Raw genomic sequence first — 26,320 nt, forward strand, 5'->3', positions numbered from 1 at the left:
TAATGCCGAGCACCAGACAGGGTAACAACAAGTACCATCTTTAAACATCTTTTCGTATGACGTGGCCAGGGATCGAACCCAGGACCTTCTGCTCTCCGGGCGGCTGCTTGTACAAGTCAGGACTACTGCCAATGTATAGTGCTAGCCCACTGACATACCATGTCGCACTTTAACATTGATACCTTACTCAGACACAGGGCGGTGGGGTAGCCTAGTGGTTAAAGCGTTCCCTCGTCACACTGAAGGCCCGGTTTTGATTCCCCTAATGGGTACAATGTGTGAAGCCCATTTCTGGTGTCCCTGCCTTGATATTGCTGGAATATTGCTAAGAGGCATAAAACCACACTCACTCACTCACTCACTCACTCAGTATACTTATACTGACTCCAAACAGACCAGTCCTTGTTTTATCCACATAATGGTCGGCACCAAGGCAGGTTCACAAGTTCAATCTTCTACTGTCTCTTTGCATGATGCGGCCAGGGATGGAACCACAGACCTTCCACTCTCCTTGGAGACACTATCCACTAGAACAGTCTCACAAGCTCAAGGAGGTTACTGGGAGAGACTGAGAATGAGCAAGTCAGCAGGTTGTCAGATAAAGGCCTGATTACTGGCTGCTATGCCTAGGGCTGTGTATTAGCAAAACAATTGTACCTCAGTATATTGCGACACGGGTATCTTGATTGCAATAAGTATTGCGATATACAATGTAATATATTTGGAGCCGAAGTATTTCTACATGTCAAAGTAAATATTACTCAGCAAATTTGGCAAACAATTCCAAAAGGAAACATCAGTTGTGAATTGAAGGACAATTGATACAAATAACAAAACTTGTTATATATTTGTTATACCCAATATAACAGAACACAAGAATATTGCAATATGTATACCTAGAAAAGCGTATTGTAGTGCCCTTTAATACTGTGCAGGTGGACTGCTGACCATTCCAACGGCAGGAGACCACATTCCATCATAACTCGTCCACAAAACAGAAACAGCACGCGGGGTTTCACATAGTTTAATTCCAGGACCAATGGTGCAATGATGATATAGAGTACCACATTATGATGTCAAAGAGAAAACAGCTCTGGAGTATTCAAAGAAAGTGAAATACAACTTTCTGAAGAACAAAATGCAATGTGAAGTTACATTAATAGCAAGGCAAAAACTATCACAATGAAATCTTGCACATGATCATGCTATTCATAATTTCTATGATAAAAATAATTTTGTAAAAAGCAACAAAGACCAAAGAAATAATTTAGAACCATTTTGAAAATAGCATGGACACCAGTTGCCCTGCCTCCTTTTTTCATCTGAAATTCTTTTGCAACAATGGCAAAATAATTTAGGCAAGGTCAGTATTGGCCTTGTTTCTTACCAACCAAAACTTTAATTACCTTGACCCACATGACAAGTAACATTTTTTCAAGATTTAATGGCCTTGTGGAAAAACAAAACTTCTTTAAAAACAAGCTGCAATAAACTGACTAATTCAGCAAACATGAGCTACCATGGGTCTCTGTAATAAGGTAATACTTGAGAATAACACTGAATGAGACACTCAGGATGACAATGGTATGGGATGACACTTTTGCACTCATACTTCTACCAAACATTCACAAAACATGAAATCAAACTTTTGCAGCTACATTCAAATAGCAATCTCATTAAAATCAGATCTTAGTTCTCGCTATAGCTAAACAAAGATCTGAGGACATCCCATTACGGGTCAAGTCAGAACGACCTTTTGCGAATTTTGACCGACAGATGAAATGACTGACAAGAAATCGACATTAGCCAATCAGAAGGCAGCTTTCTCGAGCTTTACAACACTAGTTTCAAAACTGGCGTCTGCGCCTCGAAAGATATTTTGACGTAATCTCGATTAAAAAATTTAAAGCTGATAAGAACATTCTGGAATGGCTAAAAGATGGCCTAGATTGTAATGGATATAATCATAAAACCCGTTACTGTCATTTGGAATACCCCGTGTTAAATATTTCGTGGTTGCATCATCAGAAAACACATTCCGACTGTCACTTTCATGATCTGGTAAGCGACGCTCTGATGGTTGGATGAAAGGTCATTCTGACGTGACCCGTAATGGGATGTCCTCAGATTTTTGTATAGTGATAGCGAGAACTAAGATCTGATTTTAATGAGATTTAAGGTTAATTTCCTTAAAACAGAATAGAAGTTGTTTAAAACTGAATTACAAACAAAATGTAATTTAAACTAAGATTTTTTTCCACCATACACATTTTCACATTTGTTTTATAATCTTATCACATTTTGTTTTGATATTTTGTAAGGTAAACTTAAGGTAAAAATTAACTGGTCTGGCCCCAAATGACCATGCCCAAGTCAAACCTTCTCATGACCACAAAACAATTAATAAACATTAGACAGATGACATCGATATTCAAATAAATTCTTACCTCATCCATGACAAAATGTAACATATCACATACTAAAATACTAAACAAGAAAAAGTTAGGAATCATGAATATTAGGGCAATATTTGTTTGGAGTGAACACTGAGCACACAATTCATAAAAGATATCTAACTTTTTGGTTCAGTACACAACATGATGTATATCCATGAAATCTCTACAGCAGGAATAAATTCATTCATGAATCCAATGTACAAGGATTTCATTTCACTTTGTAGACTGATGAATCAACTGCTGAAGATGAGAAATTATGTCCAAAGATTACCGTAGGACTGGTGACAACGGTACCTGTGTAATGTGTCCTCCAGGTTGAAATGAAAACATTTATTGGTTGGTTTAAAACTATGCCACTGTCTGGGCTACTGGCTATTCTTTTGTGATTAGTGTGGAGCTTCAAGCAACAGGATGCACATTTGGAGGAGGATGACATTGCAGCTTATAATCGAAGGAATATCTAGCAAAAACTTAATACAGTGAAAGCAGGTGCCTCAAGTCATAAGACAGTCGAAGAGCTGTTGTGTTATCCATATTGTTTATGTTTCTTTGCTTGTGTGTTGTTTATGCCTGAGTTAAAATATTCCAGCTGTATGCTGGGCATGTAAATAATCAAGTCTGAGCCACACCCATCCAACCCCATCATTTGTCAGCTTACGACAAGAACGAGGTTTGTTTGTTTCTTGTTTATCCCTGCACTCAGCAATATTCCAGCTATATGATGGTGGTCTGTAAATAATCAAGTCTGGACCAGACAATTCAGTGATTGACATCATGAGCATCTATCTGCGCTATTGGGATACAAGGACATGCATCAACCAAGTCATCGAGCCTGACCACTCGATCTCATTAGTCGCCTCTTACCACAAGCAGTCGCCTTTTACGTCAAGCATGCGTTGATGAAGACCTATTTTAACCCGGATCTTCGCGGGTTGGTCCCTCTTACGACCAGCATAGGTTACTTGTGATCAATACTAGAATGAGATACTGAGATCTTTCCTGATCTGTCATCACTATTGGAGCAAACAAGAGGGCCGAGGATGACTCTGCCCTGACCATACTTCTTCATGAACACAGCACTGAGTCAGCTAAACTTGAGTGAACAAGATTTCACTGTATTCCATTTTTGTGTATTACAATATATACCTCACACAAATGGCTACACTTCTAGGAAACCGATATATGTTTACCCATGCCCATCAAACAACATGCAACACACAAACACGATGCATCGGTGATGTATTTTGTTGTACTGCAAACATTGGTACAAGAAAGCATTGCTTGCAATAGAGGCCATAGCATTCCTGAATCATTTCTTATCCATTGAGAGGAATTAACCTCAGGCCAAAAACAAATACTTGTGTTTCAGGTCACCATGGTAACATGGCCTCAACATACATGGTCCGCAGGTAGGGTCATTTTTTTATGTTTAGAACTGATGTTTGTTGCAAAGTACCTCAAATCTGTAGGTCAAGAATAATTTGTGGGAACATAACATATAAACAAATATATTGTTTTATAGCCAGTGAAAACAATGGATGGTCGGGTTACCGGAAACACAAGTAATTTTTTGGTGTGCCTTATGTCAAAGGTGGAGGCCATTGTGTTCACACCCACCAAAAGTACATTATACCAAAAAAAAATTATTACCAAAATAGTTACTGTATGATATAATACGTGATTTAGTGGATATATTTTCAAAACGTTCCATGCCTGTGAAATTTGAATTCTTTTTTTCACTTGTTCCTCATGGGTGTAAATGGCATTGTGTCTAAGGTGGAGGTCAAACAGACTTAAACTGAGGTCGATAAGCAAAATTCAAGATTTGGGGAATAAGTGAGTGAGTGGGTATGGTTTTACGCCGCTTTTAGCAATATTCCAGCAATATCATGGCGGGGGACACCAGAAATGGGCTTCACACATTGTACCCATGTCGGGAATCGAACCCGGGTCTTCGGCGTGACGAGCGAACGCTTTAACCACTAGGCTACCCGACCGCCCCTGGGGAATAAGAAACTAAGGACATATGTTATAATGGCTCCATGTTCTACTTCCTCACCATGGGCCCCTGTTTCGCATGACCGCCACCTAAGACAGGACCTGACTGGAAAGTGAATTGATTATGACAGTTAGGGGACATGAAGTATGATATAAAAAAAGTCTGTACCAAAAACCTTTTGCACTTTTAGCCCTTTTCCATCATATGAGGCCAATACGGCTTCATTGATTACAACAGAAAACCTACACACAGGGCTCCACGCCAGCGGATCAAGGTGCAGACCATTAGTTTCATGGGCAGTTTTTCTTTCTTTTATAATTGAAACGACAAAATGTCAACTTTGAGGCAGATTCATAGGAACAATGTGAGAAATTATTTCTTCTTACATGGGAACGTTGCTGAAGAGATAGGACACAGATTCCCCATTGTGTGTTCTTCTAATGGCCTCTGCCAATATCATGGATATATCAATACACTGCAAAGAAAATAAACAAAGTGTCAGGGTGGCACAGTGGAACAATTACAGGTTTAAGCCCATTTGCACAAAGCTATCTTAGCCTGCTAGCCCTCCTAAGACCATGTATTAGCACAGGCAAACTGGATAACTGGAAGATGACCTTGGAGCTCAGATGACCTTGACCCATTTGCATATTTTGCGCCATTAATTTGGAAAGCATTAAGTTCATAATGAATATTTCGCATAGCAAATAGCAAGGCCTGTATTGTGCGGAGAAAACAAATAACAACATTATTTCTAAAAAGTGAGGAAGCATACACCCTATCTTGCCAAGTGCTTTTTGCTAAAAAAAAATCTTCATAGAAATGTGAAGAAGCAAAAACAGAATTTTTTAATTAACAAATGTTAAAATTCTCTTAATGAATATGCAATTTTTCATCAAGGTAAAACTATAGTTTCATAATATGTTAAATGCAGCATCTTAGAGACAAAACGTTAAATTATGGTCAAAGTATTTAAGAAGAGAGCAATGCTAAAATGTAAGGTGGGAGATAGAAAGCCATGCTGAGACTACTTGAGTGCTGGAACAATCTGCAAGGCAATGACAGTCATAACCCAGTCTCCTAGAGCGCAGGATCAAACAGCAAGATCAAACAGCTGAAATGGGAACAGGCCAGGATAGTTATGTAGCCAACAGTGCCAAACTGTTCAGGTCTCTGAGCCTGTTAGGCTGGCTTCAAACAGTCTCATGTTCTGGACATACATAGTAAATGATACTGTTGGAAACAGAGTAATAGTGTTATTGAGCTTGTTTGTTAAAATTGTTAACTGCTCATAAATATGACTTTAGCAAGTTAATTCGGTATAATCTTATTATAAGATGTTATCGAAAAAATATTTTAGTAACTTGGTAGTTCATATTTTGAGTGCTACAGTAATCCTGGTCTTGTGATAATATTTTTGTTAATTGGCAGTGAATAGTTTGTTAACATGTGTGATTGTTGATTCAGTCAGTGCATCATAAGCATTCTTTTGTGCTTTTCCAGTCAGGTTTGTGTGAGGAGGAATTTGCTCATTCATAAGAATCTAGATTTCAGAAAATGTCTATTACTTACTAAAACATTTAGCATTATAAATAGCATTATACCATTTTCACAGAAAATCTTCCTTCAGATTATTAGAATTTCAAGTTTTTAAAGAGGATTTTATAAAATTGTTTGGGCTATTTGGGCTAGTAGACTTTTCAGGTTCAATTTCATCACTTTAAAGAAACCAAGACAATTCCAATTCAGCATAACAATCAAATAATCAAACATAAGTTTTGTTTGTTTGTTGTTTAACGCAGCACTCAGCAATATTACAGCTATGTGAGGGCGGTCTGTAAATAATCGAGTCTGGACCAGACAATCCAGTGATCGACATCATGAGCATTGATCCACGCAATTGGGATAAGATGACATGCATCAACCAAGTCAGCGAGCCTGACCACCCGATCCCGTTAGTCACCTATCACGACAAGCATAGTCGCCTTTTACGGCAAGCATGGGTTGCTGAAGACCTATTCTACCCCTGATCTTCATGGTAGTGTAGTGATGCAGAGTGACATCATTGTTCAAACTGCCTTCAGATACATTTTGAAAAAGATTTATATGCATCAATAATGTGGTTCAATTAAGTTTTGATTATAGTTGGTGTATTTGGTGATTGCGAGGTGGTTTGGTTAGATAACCCTCCTTCAAAGTTCCCAAAGGTTATTGTGTTATTTTACCAAGCTGTTCAACAGTTCAAACTACCTTGATGACGCAGCCATCAAATCAGCAGTATTTATCAGAGGCATAATATTGTGATTTGAAACCTCTGACAGGCAAATCAGAATTGATATGCTCAAAATCATGGTAGAAGTTAATTTAGTAAGCTGTTAAAATGTGCTTTTAAGAACATGGTATTCAAATAACAGTCAGTGCCTGATTCATCACTGCTGTGTGATACTGTGAAAGTTTGCATCAAAGTGACAATGTACCGCTTCCCCATGGAAACAACTGGAGACCAGATATAATATGAAAAGGTGCTAAGAAGATCAAATGTTGTCTAGTGTTGGTGCTGTATTGTGAGGAGGTATTTACACATCTGGTTTAAGATAAGGTGATACAGCTTACATCCCTTGAAACATTGTGTAAAGTTAAAATAAGTTAGTGCTTTTTGTATTTCCGTGTTTGTGCAAATATATTTGTGAAAAAAGTCAAAATTAACTTAGCAACTTACATGTACACCTTGATTTTAGGAGATGCATTACAGGTTAAAAGTACAAGTGGTAAAATCTAAAAACAAGCAGCAACCATAAACATAATGTCAAATACGATAAAACCACAAATGTTGCATTCATCCAAATTATCCATAACTTTTATTATAATGCATTATCTGGTAATTATTAACAACATTAACATTTAAGTGTTAATTATGAACATATCATCTTTAGATTATCATCATAGAGTTTAATAAATGTCAAACTGTTTACATTAGCTGAGAAGACATGAGAGGGGAAAGGCGCCACACAAAAGAGTCAGTAAGTGGAGAGAGTTATGTTAATGTAGCATAAAAGATTGAATACATTGTGCATACACCGAAATAAACACTATCTTTGAAGATAATAATTTATGTACTCAATCTACATCAATAAACCTGTCAATAAACGAGTACCAACATAATCTGTACAGATCATTCGACAGGTGGCAATTACTCTTAAATTCTTTTACTCGTTTTACACCTTTTATCAAATAATAAACAAAAACATTTTTTTTATACAGGTCTGTGTTAGATATATATATCACACAATAAGTATACGAATCAGTTTGTTACTTATATTAATTATTTCAGGCTTGTCGAATACATATGATTGATGGCTTAGTCAGATGAGTTCGGAATACACATACATGTAAAATTAATATATATGATTTTGTAAGATAATGAACCATGCACAAGATATAGGAGAATTACGGTCACACAAAAAGGCAGCACATAATGAAAGTATTGAAGATTAAATACAAAAGTTGGGAAAATGAGATAACAGTAAGGGTTCAAGAAAATGGCGTAAGGTTGCAAAATCGGCTGGGTGGTAGATGTAAGGATTACAAGAATATCAAAGATTGAATACCACCCACATGAGCAAAACTAAAACGGGCAGTTTCCGTGGTTACAAGGGGACGTGGGAAAAGAGGAAAGAGACAGATTCTCCGTTATGAGTCCTTCGCACAGCCTCAGCGAGAATGGAAGAAATGTCAATCAGCTGAAGCAGAAGAGAAAGAGGGAGGTGAAGGCTCTACAACATACACATGGCCAACACAAATCCCAACAACTCACATAAAATATGTCACCATGTAACCAACAATTTTCTAACATTGAAGTGGCATGTTTAAGTCGATTAGGAATAAGTATCAAGAAAATGTCATGTTAAAAAAAACTGAAATAAGTGTTCAAGAAAACAGCCTATTTAGATTGATATGAAATAAGTGTTCAAGAAAACAGTATATTTTAATCAATTAGAAATAAGTGTAGAATAAATTGGTATGTTTAAATCAATTTGAAATATGTGTTCAAGAAAATGACATCGTTAAACTTAAACATGTTAAATCAAATTGATAATGTATGTTTATATCAAATTTAGTTAGAAGGTTTAACATTAATTATCTAAATTTTTAACTCAATGTAATTAGTTCAATATTTCAATGTGAAACAGAGACATAGCAATGTGTCCGTTTTGCTTGAAAACAAAACATTTTTCGACAGAGTGAGGATGGAGACTATTAATACCTTCTTTTTAATTAAAAACAAGTAATAAGGGACACTTTTAATATTTTCCCAAGCAAGAGTACCAACAAACTCAACTGGGCTACACATGGAACTTGGATCTTAAATACAACGGCAGTTGTCAAGCAAGGATAACAGAGTCTCCTTCGTATGACAAGGAAATATGAAAAATAATGTTATGAAATTGGCAATCAATTGACTGATGCACAGTATTACTAGTAGTGAGCCAATGCCCAAGAAACACTGCCGTTATTTGTTCTAGCCTTACAATCTACTGTCACTTCTTTGATAGGCATTTAGAAGTTTTGAAGTCACCACCAACCTCAAAGACTTCAAAATCAGAAAACTACAAGAAGCGATCAACATCAAAAGACTCCAACCATCAATCAACCATGACCAAGGCTATTACATAACACCCCCCCCCCCCCCCCCCCCCCCAGCGTTCCATCAACTCATCAAAGACCCCAACCAGCCATAATCCTGTTGTTTATATTACTGGCTTCATCCTTTGTTTATGTTACTGACTTCACTGATGACTGTCATCACTAACCATGTGTATACATAACAGGCTTCTCTACTCCAGTATAACTACATCTGATATCTACTCTACTGTATAAATATTGCCTCCTACCTGTATATATACTTGTCAACCATACTCCGAATATCACTTGCTTGACAACAGTGTTAGAACCTACACCGAAATGTCGCTCTTAATTATAATAAAGAAGTTCATCAATAAATTCTTATCCTCAGTTAATCTACTGTCAGATCAACATACATGGTAAAATGTGAGTTTGCAGACACAGTTAAGAATGATCAGAAACAAAAAAAAGCTGTCCCATGTCTAGTGTCCCTTAAATTAACAAAGTTTCCTAACAATCCTGTAGTATGTTCAAATCAGTTAAGAGACATGTTTTTTTTAAGAAATTAGTTTTGCTTGGTAACAAAAATGTTTTCTTCAACCCACCCCATCCCATCCCACCCACCCACCCCTATGGGAGGCACCTCAGACAGCTGTTCAATTATGTAATATTGATTCAGTTTCTGATTTTTAACAGTCTCAATACTTTCAACATATTTTGAAAATCAAACAGATATTTCGGGTTAATCATTTCCAAGAAAAAGTGTATGTCAGATAAACAAGCACATGTTTATTACCACGCGACTCTGTGTTCTAGACCACTTCATTCACCTATTTTCCCTGTTTTTTTAACACTATTGCATTGTTTTGAAAAATATGCTGACACTGCAACCATGATGGATATCAGTCATCGGAGTGACATTTGACCTGATTGTCTGGATATCTGCATGTTTGTTTTGTTTGTTTGTTGTTTAATGCCGCACTCAGCAATATTCCAGCAATATGACGGCGGTATGTAAATAATGAAGTCTGGACCAGACAATACAGTGATTGACATCATGAGCATCGAGATCGAGATACGATGATGCATCAACCAAGTCAGCGAGTCTGACCACCCGATCCCGTTAGTCGCCGCTTACGACAAGCATAGTCACCTTTTACGGCAAGCATGAGTTGCTGAAGACCCGGATCTTCACGGGTCGGATATCTGCAGGTAGTCTATTGGTGAGTATGCCTTTTCCATGGAGTACCATAAAGCTAACTGAAGCTTTAAAATATCAAGATTTCACCTATCTATTTAGTTTCTAAGAAAAGACAGTCTAAAATAGATAAATTATGTGTGAACTGTAGTTACACTATTTACTTTATAACAAAATGAAAAAAAAACAATTCAAGACATGAAATGTGCTAAATCAGCAAAAGTAATATTTTATGTATCCAATATAATATGCTACATTAGAATAGAAATCAGTTCTTTATATAGATTTTTGACAATGTATTTTGACAACATTAGATTTGCCACATCCCATAAATTACGTCTAATACTTTGTACAGCTGTAACATAACATGTCATGTTTGGGATTACACTTTCTTAGTCAAGCACAAATTCTAGCCACTAGAATCCCTAAATCCCTTCAACGCTGTGCAAATGCAGATATAAATAAATATAGTAAGTGATCATCAACAAATAATAGCACCAATACGAGACAAAGGACAGAAAAATAAATCAAGTGCACATAAAAGACACATATAAAGGATTGCAATGAAGAACATATATTCTGTTTTACAAATCTGCTGAAATGTCACGGAACCACAGGTTGGTTCCTTTTTTCAGTCTTCACTAAATTAATATTATATTTTATTACTAATTGTCATTATATTATCATTCCCTATATTTCATCCCACTATAAAGACACTATCTACAGCATACTCAACTAGAAGCACAATAGGACGAAGATGTGCAGTTTAAACATACAAGACACACAAAGGCTGACAGGACATTTAACATGACTACAAAAGTGTACACAAGAGAGTCGAGAACTTAGGTGGGGGAATCTCAGGGCTTGATTTAGCTGTACAAGACATACACCAGTGCAACCTATTATTGAAATATGAAACCTAATAATTATGTCTGTGCACCAAGTGCATATCAAAATCTTTCAAATTTGTGTCTAACCCTTACTAGTCCACACATCTTCCTCAATATCTCTTAGCTTTATTTGCCATACTTCATCAATAATCCCTGCATTGTCTGTAATTGTCTTGCTTTTTAGGGCTTGACATCCAGCTGTGGGTACTTCAAGATTATGTGCATGTTTTAACTTTGATAAAATTATGGAACTAGTGTGCAACCTGGTATTGTCTGGTGCAACTAGTTTTTCATGTCAACATATACCTGGTGCATGTTAAATCAAGTTCCTTAAATTGAGCCCTGGATCTGAGGGTGGAAGGAGGGAGATCAGAGGGCAAGGGTCTAAAGAAGATTTGAGGACTTGTGGAGATGGAGGGGGAGTTTAGATGGAAGGGGTGGAGGGTATTGATTTGAGGAGGGGATCCTTGCCCCCTTAAACAAGGGGTGGGACTGGAGGGTGGAGAATGGACGAAGGGGTGGTTGTAGGGTGGAGAATGGATGAAGGTGGGGCAGGAGGGTGGAGAATGGATGAAGGGGTGGGGTTGGAGGGTGGAGAATGGATGAAGGTGGGGTTGTAGGGTGGAGAATGGATGAAGGTGGGGTTGTAGGGTGGAGAATGGACGAAGGGGTGGGGTTGTAGGGTGGAGAATGGATGAAGGTGGGGTTGTAGGGTGGAGAATGGATGAAGGTGGGGTTGTAGGGTGGAGAATGGACGAAGGTGGGGTTGTAGGGTGGAGAATGGACGAAGGTGGGGTTGGAGGGTGGAGAATGGACGAAGGTGGGGTTGGAGGGTGGAGAATGGACGAAGGTGGGGTTGGAGGGTGGAGAATGGATGAAGGTGGGGTTGTAGGGTGGAGAATGGATGAAGGTGGGGTTGTAGGGTGGAGAATGGACGAAGGTGGGGTTGTAGGGTGGAGAATGGACGAAGGTGGGGTTGTAGGGTGGAGAATGGATGAAGGTGGGGTTGGAGGGTGGAGAATGGATGAAGGTGGGGTTGGAGGGTGGAGAATGGATGAAGGTGGGGTTGGAGGGTGGAGAATGGACGAAGGTGGGGTTGGAGGGTGGAGAATGGACGAAGGTGGGGTTGTAGGGTGGAGAATGGACGAAGGTGGGGTTGGAGGGTGGAGAATGGATGAAGGTGGGGTTGGAGGGTGGAGAATGGATGAAGGTGGGGTTGGAGGGTGGAGAATGGATGAGGGGTGAGGATGGAGGGTAGACATGTAGATGTGATAGGCACTGAAAAAATGAGAGATACCTTACACCAAGTTTTATTACATTACAACAGCCTGCCAATATACACCAGGTGTAGAGCAGGCAAACCATTAGCCCAAAAAAAACCCTCACCCACACCTTTGTGAAACACTAGTGAGTTAATATTGCTGTACACCTCAGTCAGCAATATTCAAGCTACATTACGGCGAACTGTAAATATCCGACCAGGCAAACCAGCTCGGCATCACTCAAACAGGGATCCAGCAGTGTACAATGACCTCGGTCATCAGCTCTTACAACAAGAGGTACAGTGGACCAAGCATGCCATAGAATCCCCATAATAGGAAGGCATCAGCCACAGCACTGTCTTCCAGGGTCAACCAACACAGTACTACCAATACTCTGCATCTACTGCCATAACGTGGACTCAGGCCCACTGTCATTCCTGCGTGAAGTCGACGCCAATCTGTTACGTACAAGCGCAAGGATACAAAGTGGAACGAATCCTCAAGGCCCATTTTAATATAAAAACTCTCGACTTCTGCAGTTCCAAAAATAGCCAGTTGACAGACAAATCAACCCTTAAAAATAGAAACTTGACAACACAGCAATAGGTCTATGAAGAATGTCTGCAAGGTGGGACAGTGAGTGAGTGAGTGAGTGAGTATGGTTTTACGCCGCTTTTAGCAATATTCCAGCAATATCACGGCAGGGGACACCAGAAATGGGCCTCACACATGGTACCCATGTCGGGAATCGAACCCGGGTCTTCGGCGTGACGAGCGAACGCTTTAACCACTAGGCTACCCGACCGCCCCTGCAAGGTGTGACAAGAACCCTTGTTGGCCCACAGGAAACATTAAATATCAAGGTTACAGGAAACGTTCATGAAATGTCATGAAAAGTATTGGACATGAGGACCCGAGGTAAGCGTGTCCACTAGCCTATACCAAAGCCTAGTTTCTACCCTTGGCACATCAAAGCCACTTTTCTTGGCTCGACCCTGGCGCCAACCTTGTATAGCTTCACAAAGATGGCGACCACAATAGGCGATGACTTAGTCGATCAGATAACGAAAACATTCGCAATTTTGTCCCTGACACAAAATCACAGGATATCGTTGGGGGGTCTAAAAGGTGAAAAAGACATATTCATGTCAACAAAGACAGGCAGTGGTAAACCACTTTCCTACGAATGTGTTCCAGTAGTGGATGTTGATTTTGTGAAACTTTCTCTGATTGGACTATCGATATGTGCGATAATGTCATATTTAGCACAGAAAAGTGGGCTTGATGTGGCAAGGGTGGAAAAAAAACTTTGATAATAAGGCCAGAGGATGCTCTTGCCTCGGGAAGATGGAGGGCTGCCATCTAGGATTATTTCTTTCTTACACTTGCATGTTTATCACTTGTGACATGACGAAGTCAATGACCACCTAACGTGGCAAGTACTTCACACCACAAACCTGGCTTAGAACACTATTCCCTCCCGAAGTTTCACATGTGAAACCCACTAGCACGGGTATGGTGCTGACAAACCTAAAAACATATACCAGGCGAACCAGTATTCACCCCTACTATTATAAGGACGCAACTCTGCACAGCATTATGAGGTGCTTCAGACTTGGCCACCCGTGCTTCATGCAAGATCAAGAGAGTGGCAACTTTTCGAAGCCTATTCTGTCACATCAAGATACAGATAGGTATCCAAGATCATCAAGCACTGCCAACTTGCTTGAACTGTATCAAAAATGGTATTACTTCTCGAAACGTTGCTAAACAGCAACACCACTGCTCCAAAGAGGAAACATTACATCCAAACATCTAGTTCCTATGGCAAGACTGTAAGGTCAACACTTCATGGAAAAGTTGTCACAAGAAATAACGAGAGAGGATACGTCAGATACTGACAACTTCCTGATAGGAACAATTCCAGGTTTACTGTTACTATGGTTACTGACATAAGGCCCGACTGACTGAACTTGCTCCACCACTGTTCTTCCATACTGGCCCAGTAACCTGGCGCCATAAACATGATGAAACTCAAAAATAGAAAAAACACACTTCATTTTACAATTTTTCTCTGCACTATATGAAGCTCTTGCAGTTCGAATCTAGCCATCCATGTTGAATACACACTGCTCTTTATCAGCCATTTTTCATAGTCCTTTCATAATCCTCTGCAAATCAGTTACGCCAACAACAAACCAAAAAGATCACATTTTCGTAAAATCTAGACAGGCACCTCTTGTACTCAAGCTTGAAGTTATTTTTCTTAAAATCAATGACACTTAATTCACACCTATTACAGACCATGTTACATAATGTAAAACAGCTAAACTTCCTACATGACCACTTTGATCTCCTTAGCAACTCAAAGATTTTGTCCATCTTAGCACATCTCAGTTTCCTCACCATACCTTATTGCCATGGTAACATACCTTTATTTTCTGGGCCATCTTCATCCTCTCCTCCTGTGGGACGGAGTTGGTGACGACGACTGCTTCGAACATTGAGTTGTTGATGCGGGAGATAGCGGGGCCCGAGAATATACCGTGTGTACAGATGGCAAATACTTTCACTGCACCAGCTTCTAACAGTCTGAAAGAAGACAGGGCTCGTCATAACCTCAGGGTTTTATGCAACTCACAAATGTGCGTCCAGTATGCACAAAAGCAGAGAATGGACACAGAAAAAAATATTGGCATCCCAAAGGACGCACAATAATATTCATTGTACCTACAGAGTATCAAAAGTAGTTATGGGTGTCTGTTATTTCTCAGGAACCCATGAATGCCGTAAAATACAACTATGCTTGTCGTAAAAGGCGACTAACGAGATCGGGTGGTCAGACTCGCTGACTTGGTTGATGCTTGTCATTGATCCCAATTGCGTGGATCGATGTTCATGATGTCAATCACTGGATTGTCTTGGTCCAGGCTTGATTATTTACAGAAAGCCGTCATATAGCTGGAATATTGCTGAGTGCGGCGTTAACAACAAACAAACAAATCATATCAAGCATGACCTCTGTCTACATGATCATTGCTTCATTCCAGGCTCTAAAGTAATTATGTAAACATATAGTACACTACACCATTTGAATGGGATTCACAGAATGCACCAATGTGGGGAATCAAACCCTGGCCCTTCAGTGCGATGAGCAAGAGCCTTAACCACTAGGCTACCCACCGCACGTCATAACCTTGAAAATATCCTAATTGAAAGAGAACTACACATGGTTTTCTTAAAATGATGCAACTTGTGAGGAGGAATATTTTCCATCCAAATAGGCCTATAAATTCATCTAGAGACGGTCATCAAATAGTCACACGAATTTTAAACAACATGATAACCAATGTAATGGTGGTCAGTACAGGTAGAATGAGTGAGTATAGTTTTACGCCGCTTTTAGCAATATTCCAGCAATATCACGGCAGAGAACACCAGAAATGGGCTTTACACATTGTACCCATGTCAGGAATCGAACCCGGGTCCTCGGAGCTAGCGCTTTAAACACTAGGCTACCTGACCGCCCCCGGACAGGTAAAGAATACATTAAATTACAATGCATATATTACTATTTTATCATACCAGTTGTCCTCAAGTCTACAAACAAGCAGTACTGTACTTCAGTGCTTGTCAGTTCTCTTAATGACCAGCCCTGTACTCGTATGGTTGAAAAATTATCTGGACGACAGCATGTGTCATCCCCATAACAGGCTTCAGTCTCCAGTATGCAGTCCTCCCACGCACACAAAACACATACTCACTTTTCAGCAGCATGGCATACAGTTCCACACGTGTCGGCCATATCATCCACCAGGATGGCAATTCTGTCCTTCACATCTCCCACCAGCACCATTGAAGCCACCTCATTGGCCTTCTTCCTCTCCTTGTGGATCAACGCGAAGTCCACGTTTAGACGGTCAGCGATGGACGTCACCCTGAAACATAGCACTGGAAACTGAAAAGAAGCTTAGTTTGTTGCAGGGATTTACCTTGGCCAATATATACTACTCAAAACAAGTTAAGGACCACCTGATTATTTCATGTTATTACAGTTAATCTGTCATGCCATGAGCTCTATATTAAACTGTACTCTAAATGAATTAGATTAAAACATTAATCTCCTTGGGGCTTTCAAAATGGAATGATGGCATCACCACTTCGTTTTTACTTGTTGGCCTGTAAATAATGTAGTCTGGACCAGACAATGCTTCAGCTTATATAATGAGACACAATCCGCGCCATCACAGTACAGTGACACGTAATCAGCCAAGTCACCAAGACTGACCTCCAAATAAACAAAATTGCCACAAACAAGCAGCGCAGGTTGCTGGGGATCTTTTTAAATCCGGAATCTCCACAGACACTCACCAGTTTTCACCAGTGTTATTGTTAAATATTGTGATATTTTAAAGTAATTTAAATGTGTGCTTTGCAATTCCAACTAACCTCTTGGCACCGCCAGCATCAGGGGAGACAATGCAACAATTCCTCCAGTCAGTGATGTTGTCACGAATCCACTTCAGGACGGCAGGCTCCGCATAGAGGTTGTCAACAGGAATGTCAAAGAAACCCTGCCACAAGATTAAAGGAAACATAGAATAAATAGGAGACATAACATTGTGATACTTCACAAATTGTCTACAACTAAAAGCATAATCAAGAATAGAAAAAGATTTGTTTGTTTCTTCTTTAGTTTGTTGTAAATTGCAGCACTTAGGAATATTTCAGCTGTAAATAATCGAGTCTGGGCCAGATAATGCAGTGATTGACATCTTGACCACAATCCACACAATTGGGGTACAATGACGTGTGTCAACCAAGCTTTGAATGTGGTCAAACTCTTAAAATACCGCAAAAAATGGAACACCAATTGAGCCCCACAGGTAACTACACATGTAACAAATTAACAATAGCAAAAATTGGCTTCAAACCAGCACCTAAAGTTGCAGACTGCAGTATTTGTATGCCCTGAGAGCATGCTAATGGAATTAGCACAGCAAAATATATACTACTCATAAAGAAGAACAATCGAAAGGCTGCGTGTTGCAATACCCACCAACCACGACAGATTAAGTATAGTCATTTGAAACTTGAACTTCTTTTGAGTGAGCATATTTGTGAATCTTCCAGGCTCTCGAAAATACATATCTGGGGGCCCAGGCCTTGTACCAGTGTACCAACAGCAAATAACACAGTGACTGTATTTCTAATAAGCATAAATATATCAGACAAGTCTAATGTACATCATAAATTCCATTATCGAACCCACTGACCTGAATCTGTGAGGCGTGAAGATCCATGGTGATGATATGATCTGCGCCGGCCGTGGACAGCATGTTGGCAACAAGCTTGGCAGATATGGGAGCACGACTCTGGAACACAGGACAACCAATTTACCTTCACATACTCAGTATTCAAGCCAAACTTCACTAGATGTATTCCCATCACTAGCACCTTATGACAAGAATGAGGTTTCTTTTTGTTTGCTTAATCACCGCTTCTTGCAATATTCCAGCCATTAAAATCTGGCGATTGATTTTGTGCGCAATGACCCATGCCGTTAACGACCACATCTCTTATGACTAGTAGAGGTTGCTGAGGACCTATTCAAGGGGTTGAATCTGTACTGAAGATCCCTGGACTATCAATGAGTGAGTGAGTTCGCTTCAAGTCTACTTTGAATAATATTCATTAAACTTACAGCATGTCAGGGTATGTGGGATGAACTGCCCCTATAACACAGACCAGGCATCACCTGCACAGAACAATCTTAGTGCTGGGACTATTTTACAAGTTTTGTGGTTTGTTGTTGAACGCCGCACTCAGAAATAATCCAGACATAATGACAGCGGTCTGTAAACAATCAAGTCTTGACCAGACGATCCTAGGATTGACATCATGAGCATCAATCCAAGCAATCAACCAAGTCATTGAGCCTGACCACCAGATCCTGTTAGTCGCCTCTTACGACAAGCATAGTCGCCTTTTACTGCAAACATGGGTTGCACAAGACCTATTCTACCCTTGATCTTCATGGGCCCCACTAAGGAGTAGCAAATGTTTACCCTTCATTGATGATTTGGATTTTTTAAGGACTTGTTTAAGGAATTCATGATAGTGAGTATGGCTTTACGCCGCTCCTATAAGAATAACAATATCACGGCGGGGGACACCAAAAGTGGGCTTCACACATTGTTCCCATATCGGGAATCGAACCTGGGTCTTCGGCGTGACGAGCGAATGCTTTAAACACTAGGCTACCCGACCGTCCCGAATCATGATAGACCACTAACCCTAGACTACAAAACTGAGTGCTGAGAACAGCTGAAAATTTAATGATGGTACTTTGAATTTTGGACCAGTTCACCACGCCTTTAGCTTATAACAAATCAGTCTTGCAAAACTAGCTACACATTCTGAGGACTTCTGAAATAAGTTTTGCACTCGCCATCTGCACCTGTAATCAAACGTACCAAACATCTAAAAATGTTCCATCATTGCAATGTGCTTGTATACCATCTGCACCAGCAGTAACGATATTCCCTTCAATGCCAGATAACCACAATAGGACTCGTTCTGTATGGTCGGGCCACGTGGGTCGAGAAGTTAAAACACAGTTAACTCTACCTTGTCTTTCTTATCCTGTCTTGCATACGGGAAGCAGGGTATGACAGCAGTGACCCGACACGCTGATGCGATCTTGCAGGCGTTGATCATGATCAGCAGCTCCATCAACATGTCGTTCACCTCGGAGCACCCGGTCTGGATGATGTACACATCTTCTCCACGCACGGACTCCCCAATCTCAACACTGCGGACAGGCACAGAAGAATCAACTTGCAGCAGGACCAAAATTCATTTAAATAACTACCCAGTACCTGTGTTCGAAATTAAGCAGTAAAGTCAAGACGTCCTTGTCACAGCAAAAATGTTAGAAGTTGAATATTGAGTGGGGTCACTTGATTCAAATAACAATTTAAGTCTAACATTAATTGCTTTTGAAATTAACTTTTGAGATGATCTGTTTAAAACAAAATAACATTCAACAATGTTGCAACATCTGTCAGTCACATCACTACCGTTAACAGAGAATTACAAATTACACAAATAGATGAATCATAACATGACAGTTTCAACTGACAGCTTTCATAAAATTACCAGTTGTCATATAGAACCAATAGCTGAGGCTAATTTTTAGACCCATGAGAAGTTGTAGGTTAGGATTTGTTTGGTATTTAACAGCGCACTCAAAAATATTCCAGCTATAAGATGCTGCCTGTAAATAATCAAGTCTGGACCAGACAATCCAGTAAACAATGTTTTGTTTGCTTGTTTGTTGTTTAATGCTGCACTCAGTAATATTCCAGCTATATGACGGAGGTCTGTAAATAAACAAATCAGGACCAGACAATCCAGTGATTGACATAATAAGAATCGATCCACGCAATGGGGATACACTGACATCCATCTACCAAGTAAGCGAGCCAGACAACCCAATCCTATTAGTCACCTCTTGCTGCAAGCATGGGTTGCTGAAGACCTATTCTAACTCATATCTTCACGGGGAAGTAAAGGATAATGTGAGCAAAGATTCACAATGTTAGGGCATGAAGCAATCTCATTAAAATCAGACCTTAGTTCCCGCTACCGCTAAACAAAGATCTGAAGACATCCCATTAGGGGTCACGTCAGAACGACCTATCATTCGACCCATCAGAGCGTCACTTACCAGATCATGAAAGTGACAGTCGGAATGTGATTTCTAATCATACAACCTCGAAAACATTAACACAGGATATTCCGAACAATAGTTACGGGTTTAACGACTGAATCCCTACAATCTTGACCATCTATTCGCCATTCCAGAATGTTCTTTTGTTCAGGTTTCAAATTTGTAATTGAGAATTTGTCAAAATATGTTTCAAAGCGTAGTCGCCAATTTGAAATTAGTGCCGTAAAGCACGAGAAAGCTGCCTTCTGATTGGTCATTCCGTTGGTCAGTCAAAGTTTGCACAAGGTTGGTCTGACGTGACCTGTAATGGGATGTCCTCAGATCTTTGCTTAGCGGTAGCGAGAACTAAGATCTGATTTTAATGAGATTGGGGTACGAAGATACACATCAATCAAATCAATGAACCAGCCCATCAGATCTATTTGGTCACCTCTTATGGCCAGCATCGGTTGCTGTAGACCTATTATAACCTGGAATCCCAATGTGGGTGTAAGTTAAAAGGTGTGACCTTTTCCCTTTGAGATTAATATTACCCTTTTCAATTTCTACATGCCAGGGTTAATTGTCACGCCAGGGTTAATTGTCACTCACCATGCTCATGTTGTGCATTACCTTTGTTCGCAGGTCTCATTTCCCATGTCAAAATATTACAATAGTTGCTTCATATTATTTCAAAGATTGCAATACAGGCATTAGGAACTTATGCTTGAGGTACAATTACAAGACTCTTAGACAAGGAATTCCGAAACCTGCATGCTGATAAACCAAAGTGTTTATTCAGAAACTGATTCTTTAAAAACAGATAATGTTTTAAGCAGGATTCCAAACTAAGTGCCCATGGCAGGGAAGTTTGAAAGGAATCATTATTTTGCTCAATACAGTCAGTGATATAGAAGTCACCTGTGCGAAACCATAACAATAGCAGACTGCAACTTTAGTCACTCGTCCAAAGTCTGACTCAAATAATATTTTGTTCAGTCAAGTAAGATCAGCTAATAAAGCATAATCTCATAACACTTAAGTGTACAGAAAATAAGGCTAAGAGCCAAGTTCAGGATAGTACACTCAAAAGTGTTTGGTATAGACTGCAATTGTTATTGTTTTATAACATAAATTAGGACACTAATTCCAATTTGGTAATATTAACTGACATTTGCTGCAGACTTGGGGCCTGATATCGGCCTCTTCATGCTCTAAGCAAAATTAGATAAATCTACGAATTAATTAATAAAGTTCACACTGAATGTTTCATATTTTTTATTTCTTCTTGATGCAGTTGATATTTAAACATTAGTGCCCACTGGATGAACATTTATACATCATATAAACCCCAAATGAATGTCAAACTGAAAGTTTAAAATGAGAGAAAAGAATGGATTATTTTACCATGACAAACATGGACACCATTATGTGAGTGTCATCTCACTCACTACTCCCTGTGTTTACCATGCTCCATCATGTGTGGCCGGTCATGACTGTAGGGTACACAAACATTAAATAACAGGGTTCCAGGAGCATGGCAAGTGGCCTTATCATTGTACGTTTAACCGATACAAAAGGTCAGATGGTCAAGCTGTAAACCTGTATTGACTAATGATGACCCATTTTTCTCACAAACTTTCAACATGTGCCCTTCTCATCATTTCATTTTCATCTTCAGCTTATAGATTAATGAACATGTTCTGTGATTGTAGCAATGAGCTGTGTGAAATATGCAGGGACTTATCTCAACAGGATTAGAAATGCATTTACTCATCTGCAAAAATGATCTACTGGGGCCATCTACATTATGGTAAAAGTGGTAGTCTACAAGGAAATGTCACTCGTCCTTAACTCTTCCTATTCTTGTTCAGGAGCGTAATTTTATTAAGGGTGAACCAGGATAAACACGATAATAAATTCTGACTTTTGAAATGACTGTAGAAGGCAATTGGGGAAAAGCATTCTCTACAAAAGGTAGATTTTTTTTTAAAGTTATGATTTTTTTAAATCAGGGGCATTCTGTGTTAGAGAAATACTTGATAGTTTCTTCAATCGTGAAAGTTGTCAATCGAAACAGCGATTTGCATACTCGTAACACTGCATGCCATCTCTTACTGTGCATTAATGATTCCTATAGCACTGCGTGGAGCTTTGCACTACATTTTTTGTATTCCTGATTGTCAAATTGTATTCGGTGATCTACAACAAGTCATTAGCCGTATTTTTTTGTCACTTAAATCCTAGCAGAAATCAAAGATGTACATGTATGTGCATCCGTGCAGAAATCAAGAGAGAAAAAGAAATCACGGGTAAAGTTTCAAAACACAAGCAAATTTTGATTTTTGAATGACAAAACCAAACCTAAATGAATATACATACAACTCTTTCTCCATAAGAATATACAAATTTCAGATCACAAACGATCGTATTTCAGATGAGCTTCGCCTAGACTTTAGATAAGACAGCACTGGTTTTCATTAACAATACCCTCTTCAGAATGGCCAACAGGCATGAAATACGTACAAATTTTGAACTATTTCTAGTGGCCAAACAGCAAGATGGAGTTTTTTTAGAATATGCTACGATATTTTTGCTTCCAGATTTGTCCATATTTATTAAAACTGACTTAATTATTCAAATGTAACTCATAAACATTGTGAATGTCAACAATCTTTTCAACGTCAGGTTACTCTTAAACATGCCGCCTTCTGCAGAAAATAAATGACTTAATTGTTTCTAATAAAAAATCAACGTATAATGAACTGTCACTATTAAATAATTAAAAGAGTCCATATTGATAACATTTCATTTGATACAGTCAGACACCCTGTCTTTGATACAGTACACACTGGAGACACTACAAGACAGTGACATTGATGAACGCATTGGAATGTTAATTACATATATTTTTTGCCAACAAAATGTAACACCATTTACAACTGTTTCATGTCATCGCTTTAAATATATTAAATTTCTATCTTAACAGACATTGTCGAAGACCTATAAATTGTATGCTCCCACGCATGCCAACGAAATGAACAGGTGATGGTGGTAAACATGCCTATCTATAATTATTCTCGCAAATACATAAATATTAATGTATTTTCTCCTAAAGTAGACAATGAACAGAAATATAAATTTTACTAATGCATATTTTTGTTGATACTAATGCTAATATATGTAAATATTCACTGTGCAATAGATAATGTTCGAAAATATCGAAGGATGTATCTACCGTATATCGCTGTGTATAAGGCGACCCCACGTATAAGACGACCCCCCTGTACACGCCTTAAAAATCAACCCAAAATCCTATACTCCGTGTATAAGGCGACCGGGAATGAAACACATCACAAGTCTGACTGATATAGAAGCTTTAACGTGCGCTTTCCGACTGTAGGGTATTTTGCACATGGACATCACAAGTTAGTTAGTTAGTTGGTTACTTTGGAGATTTAACGTGCGCTTTCCGACTGATGCATATTTCGCACACATCACAAGTGCGCACACAAACCTTATATATGAAAAAAAAAAAATGTGAGATCTTCGACTCCGTGTATAAGACGACCCCCCTTCTTAGCCCCCTCATTTTAGGTACGAAAAACTCGCCTTATACACAGCAATATACGGTATAATCTAGTAACATTCATTGCAACATAATTTGAGTCACAAATACCGAAAATCAAATACAGTTTCCACTGTGGGAAGACAAAACGTCTGAAAATTTGCGATTAAATCTCATCACACGGCAAAAAATCTCATTGGTTTTATACCAGGGGGGATTTTCTCTCATAGGTAAAACATTGAAAGTTAAAGTATGTGCAATAGCAAATTTCCATTTTCACCAACATTTGCTGCAGAGTCAAACAGCGGCCTCTCGGAGAGCCCTGATAAATGCTGTACAAATTACATGATGGAATGGTAGAGTATATTTATACGATTCAGTTATTATGTGCGAAGTCATTCATAACTTTACTCACTTCACACACAATGTTGTTGTACTTAATATGAACACAACATCAAATATAAGTGAAGTGAAATGGGGTTTGACGTCGTGTCCAAGATTATTGCACTTATATAGCGACGTGCAGGCATGTGTGTGTGTGGATGCTTGTACTAGTCCGGACTGATGCCGATTTATAGTGCTAGCCCACTGAGATACCTTGCCGCAGTTAAACATGAATACCCTACTCAGACACAGTATACTGACTCCGAGCCGACCAGTCCTTGTTTAAAGCCCTTAATGCCGAGTACCTGACAGGGTAACAACAAGTACCATCTTTTAATGTCTTTTGGTATGACGTGGCCGGGAATTGAACCCCGGACTTTCCACTCTTCAAATATAAGTAATGAAATGAATTAAAAAGTTAAAGACGGAGAAGTACTTTGTCTCCAGCTAGGCCTATGAGTTTGAAATACTTTCAAACCTCACTTTTCTTTTTTCCAACTGCATTTCCAACCATTGTTGGTCATGGGCAGCACGGCATAAGCAGCTGATAAGGGGAATAACTCAACAAATTAGTCAAGTAACAAGTATCAAAGTCATGTCAGGTAATAGAGGTGGGGGTACCTACTACCTGGGTAAAAGAGTCGGGGTACCCAGGTAATGAACCCACCCCTACTTATTCCATTGTTAATGGTTTGATGACTTCATGGTCAGAATATAAATTTCAACATATATCTTAAATAACGCTGCTGGACAATTTGACATATTCCTTCCCCATAATCAACTGAGGATATGTAAAAGACATAGGAATTTCTGAGAACATGGTGAAGATACGTTCAACTTCTGGATACAGATTTATTTGATTATTTTCAAGATGTAACAGTAATATTATTATTACATTACAAGCCCCACTGCGTGAAGGAGAACGCAATCTTACCAAACTACTAAACCCTAAATGGGCCCCAAGTGATGAAGTGACGTTTTCTATATCGCCACTAATCGAACTGACCAATGATTTGTTCCATATATTATAAAACTGAGTAATTGATTTTAAACTAATGTTGTGTCATAGTAAACCTCATACTGAAAACAGAAAGGTTATTGACTTGACGAAACTCGTCACTTGTGATTTCGGTGATTATGCACTGAAAACACATGTGACAAGACTTAGTCTAGGCCTAGGCCAAACAATGCCCCACACCATGTGCTTACCAACACTCTCCATTGCTGAATTTCTTGGTGACGACCTTGCCACGCTCAATACCAAGTCTGTCACATATTTTCTGAGCCAAATCGGGATGTGAGGTACCGCTAAACACCTTGATATTTGGCATCCTTCCAATATCCTTCAGCGGACCCGAAGATTGCGGCCGTATATGTTGCATTAAGGTTCGCGGCGCGAACGGTAGACGAAGTTTCAGCTGAAAAGTTGGAATGCAGTTTGGATATGGAAACGGATTCTAAATGGCTTCGCTTTACACAGATATATCATTAATACACTCAGTTGCAACACACACACATATTATTTTATAGAATAACTAAAGCTCGGAACTTAAAACATTAATTTCACTCGTGACATATTTTCCGTTATCACTCGTACCGAGTGGGTTATTCTATTTATTACCCATATTCATATTAAAGACGTGTTTCAAGAAAAAAACAATCAACTGTCGCCGAATAAGAATCAGCTGTTTTGTACAATTAACGTGTTGTTACGCGTGAAAAATATAGTTCTGTTAAAAAATTGTAAAGATCACATTATTGCAGTTATATTTCTGTCCGATTTACACAGCGTACACTATCTAGCATTGATAAAGAAGACAGGTTTCAAAAAAGGTTCATCAGGTTTTTTAATCAAAGCTTGTTTTGACAAGATCTCGTCACTGACAGAGAGCCCCGTCGTGCATCGGCAGATAGGCTACATGCATTTCACATTGAGAAGAGGAAACACGGAAAACCTGTCAATTTTTTTATGTGTCATTTGACAAAAATGCCAAAACCTATAACAACAACATAAACGGAATGTACAGAAGTCTTGCTTGTTAGAGAAAAGTTACGAAAAGAAGGTAAACTTTTGAAAAGTACGATTGCTGTCACAGTGTCGGAATGAATGACCCGACTTGACCCAGATATGAGACAGCCGAAACCAGGAATGACAACAGAAACAGCGTTACAGTTTAATCCGGACAACAAGTTTAATTAACATTGTGTGTGATTTGAGACAAGTGT

At 39.1% G+C, this 26,320-nt stretch overlaps 1 protein-coding gene across 2 annotated transcripts; it reads right to left on the reverse strand.

The window, feature by feature from the left end:
- Nucleotides 1-1,008: 1,008 nt before the first annotated feature.
- Nucleotides 1,009-25,523, reverse strand: LOC124146978 (ribose-phosphate pyrophosphokinase 1). 2 transcript variants are annotated; one of them, XM_046517567.2, is made up of 8 exons: nucleotides 25,304-25,523; nucleotides 19,059-19,242; nucleotides 17,705-17,803; nucleotides 16,878-17,002; nucleotides 16,193-16,366; nucleotides 14,861-15,020; nucleotides 8,071-8,195; nucleotides 1,009-4,930 (listed from the first exon to the last, which is right to left on the reverse strand). In XM_046517567.2, exons 1-7 carry the CDS (start codon nucleotides 25,474-25,476, stop codon nucleotides 8,103-8,105), a joined length of 1,008 nt encoding a protein of 335 aa, XP_046373523.1. In that variant the 5' UTR covers nucleotides 25,477-25,523; the 3' UTR covers nucleotides 1,009-4,930; nucleotides 8,071-8,102. The 2 variants fall into 2 exon arrangements, with proteins under 2 accessions (XP_046373523.1, XP_046373522.1); XM_046517566.2 differs by lacking the exon at nucleotides 8,071-8,195.
- Between the last annotated feature and the right edge of the window lie 797 nt (nucleotides 25,524-26,320).

This window comes from Haliotis rufescens, unplaced genomic scaffold (genome assembly GCF_023055435.1).
Source record: "Haliotis rufescens isolate VD_foot unplaced genomic scaffold, xgHalRufe1.0.p SCAF_7, whole genome shotgun sequence".
NCBI lineage: Eukaryota > Metazoa > Mollusca > Gastropoda > Lepetellida > Haliotidae > Haliotis > Haliotis rufescens.